At 38.9% G+C, this 2825-nt stretch overlaps 1 protein-coding gene across 1 annotated transcript; it reads right to left on the bottom strand.

Annotated features, from left to right (window-relative positions):
- LOC18609259 (LOB domain-containing protein 42) lies at window positions 551-1870 on the bottom strand. The gene is made up of 2 exons (XM_007044285.2): window positions 1481-1870; window positions 551-1369 (listed from the first exon to the last, which is right to left on the bottom strand). Exons 1-2 carry the CDS (start codon window positions 1668-1670, stop codon window positions 849-851), a joined length of 711 nt encoding a protein of 236 aa, XP_007044347.1. The 5' UTR covers window positions 1671-1870; the 3' UTR covers window positions 551-848.

Here is a 2825-nt window from a genome sequence, read left to right as displayed (position 1 = left end):
TCTACCTCTTATATTCTCTCCACTTAGCTATTCTCTTGCCTTATTCTTCGCCTTGCTCAACAACTTCCCTATTCTTTAGACTTGGCTCATCATCCCTATTCTTTACTTATTTATAATAGAACCTCTTTTGAGACCTATTTGTAATAGTACCCCACTCCCCTTATCAAAAACACACGAGTCTACGTGGAATGACCCCACTGCCTTGGAGCCGTGTGGTGACCATGAAGGCTTCACTGCCAACTGCCAACTTGCTGCAGCAGCAAGCACCCACCCAGAAATCGAAACTACAAAATTAAGCAAACCCATATTTGGCAAGTATATCAACACCCAACCATATCCAGTTCTCCACCAAAGAAAATACCATAAATAATTCTGCATCGCTCTTAATTTATTTGCCAATACCTTGAAAATTAGACAGCTGAATCCTTTGGTTTGTCTTAGCAAAGAGCTTGGATTTAGTTATGTTCCAAGTCATGGGCGCGGAAAAAAGAAAAATGCATTGTCTTTTGTTTTTTTTTTTGTGAAAATTTGATACACAGATGATTGTTTAAAAAATACAAATTGTATGCTCTAAATTTATCTGTGTCCTAATTTTACAATTTTACCAACAAGAAAAATGAAAAAACCCACCAACATTTCTTTTGCACCAAACAGAAAATTAAGAAAGAAAAGAAAAGAAACAAAATAATTAACTTCAACATTCTGTTATATGTATCAGGTGAAACTAGAGTTGATATCTTTGTAGTCGCCAAAATTGCTTCTATCTGTAATGAATGAAGCACAGAGGAGGATCAATTTGTATCCAACTGCAGTTTACATCTACCACTTTATGATGGATTCATTCTTCCTCACTGGTGAGGTTGCAGCGCTGTAGGAACCAATCCAAGAGTCAGTTCTAACCCAACATCATCAGTACTCTCCTCAATTTGGCTAGTAAACTTCAGAGCAGGAACCTTTTTCATCTGGTTCACCAGCGAACCCTCCACACTCTCCACAGAGAACATGCTCTCATCGTCTTTGCTGTCATCATTTCCCAGTTGGCTCATCCACGAGTCATAACTGGGCGAGTCAACCTGCCGCTTGGACCTGTTCACGGATCGCTTGAAACGAGTGCGGGTCTTGAGCTTGTCGATGTCAGCAGGCCTGGGTTCCTTGGAGACGTGGCGGATATCGTACGTCTTGAGAGGAGAAATCGGTTGCAGCGCAAGTGAATCAGAAGAAGAAGTGTGGGTTATCGGTGAGCCTTTAAGCACTGCATCAACTGCTGCTTGGCACTGAGCCCAGTTCCCCGACCAGAGCATGCCAACTGACCCATACACTGGATTTACGACACGCCCGCAAGCCTCATATAAAAGTGACCTAAAAATAGCTGCAATGTAAACAAGAGGAATTATACATTTCAGGCATATGAATAACATCGATTTGTAATCTGAAAAAAGTAATACTCATAATCCTTTCGAAAGGATTGCGAATTAGTTACCAGGGCGAAGGTGTTGAGGACCGGCTTCGATGAGGTTGAGGAGGCCAGCACGGCCATAGAACTTGGCCAGGAAGAGAGTAGCATTGGCTTGAGAATCAGGGGACTTGATCCATTGAAGACAAGGTCTAATGATGCAGTTCTCACTGCAGCCTTTACGCAGGACTCTGCAGCCATTACAGCTCATCTTCATTATAATCTTATGGGACCAATTTCAGAGAGAGACAGAGACAGAGAGAGGTGGTACGGAGAGGGAGAGGGAGAGGAGACGAGGGATGGTATATAAGGGGGCAGGGAGTTATTTGTCTTTGGGAAGGCGCAGTGGTTTCCAAAGGAGTGCAGTAAAAGACCTGAAAACCGGGGGTGAGTGCTTTGCTATCCCATCTTCTTCTTGTTTAGGTAAAGTTGGGGAGTGGCCTCTTTGGGTAATGCGATTTCTCCGGGATTGTTTTTTCTGCTTTCCTTCTTTCGCAAACAACCCTACATGCATAATTTTATTACAAAAACCGACCCACGATTTCACCTCCATTTTATTTTATAAGTTTTTATTAATTAATTTTTATTAAAATAAGGTAAAATCTAGAAAAAAGAATGATCGGCCATGAGTATAGGTTCTCCCCTTTCTCTATTATACTACCTTTATAGATCTAAAATTTTTAATTTCTTTGAATCATTTCAATAGTACGACGAAATTATTTCTTTGGTGTTTTCCCGATTCCGTGCCCAAAAAATTGTACCTATATTTATTTGTTAAAAAATGTAACCTTTACAACAAGAAAAGTTATGTTTTCTGGAAGATTACTTGTTCAAACGAAGGGAGAGGTAGGGGTACTGGTGTAATTTTACTGATCAAAGGAGGACAAAATGTCGGGAAAAGAAAAGAGGAAAAAGACAGCAGTTGAAATGTGGAAGCCATGCAAGCAAAAGTGGAGTGAAGAGGCAGAGAAACCGCAACAGATGCACGTGCAAAGCACGAGCCCTTTGTCTTAGAACTGCGTGCGTCTCGCCACATCTTATTGAGAGCTAACCCTGTTCAAATCTATTACCTCCCGATTTTCAGGAGTCCGTACAAATATGTGAACTAAGCCATTTATTATTTTATAAATAAAAAAAACTCTATTTTTTTCATTTTTGGAATAGTAAATAAATAAATAAATATCAGATTTCTCATTAAAAACATGTTAACAGCTTCTACAAATATAAATTTATATTTTTTAAAATACGAACATTTTAATAAATTTTAGAAAATATCTATATACATTCTTGGATTTTTTATTTTACTTTCCAAACATTATCTTTGTTTCCCTTAAAAATGCATTTTACCTAAACCAGATTTTGTCTATTATTT

This window comes from Theobroma cacao, chromosome 2 (assembly GCF_000208745.1).
Source record: "Theobroma cacao cultivar B97-61/B2 chromosome 2, Criollo_cocoa_genome_V2, whole genome shotgun sequence".
NCBI classification, from domain to species: Eukaryota; Viridiplantae; Streptophyta; class Magnoliopsida; order Malvales; family Malvaceae; genus Theobroma; species Theobroma cacao.
This window is presented reverse-complemented; position numbering and strand designations above follow the sequence as displayed.

Coding starts and splice junctions, on each gene's coding strand:
- LOC18609259 (XM_007044285.2), bottom strand. CDS start 1,670: ATGAAGATGAGCTGTAATGGCTGCAGAGTCCTGCGTAAAGGCTGCAGT. Junction 1,370..1,480: donor TCCTCAACACCTTCGCCCTG/GTAACTAATTCG, acceptor TTTACATTGCAG/CTATTTTTAGGTCACTTTTA.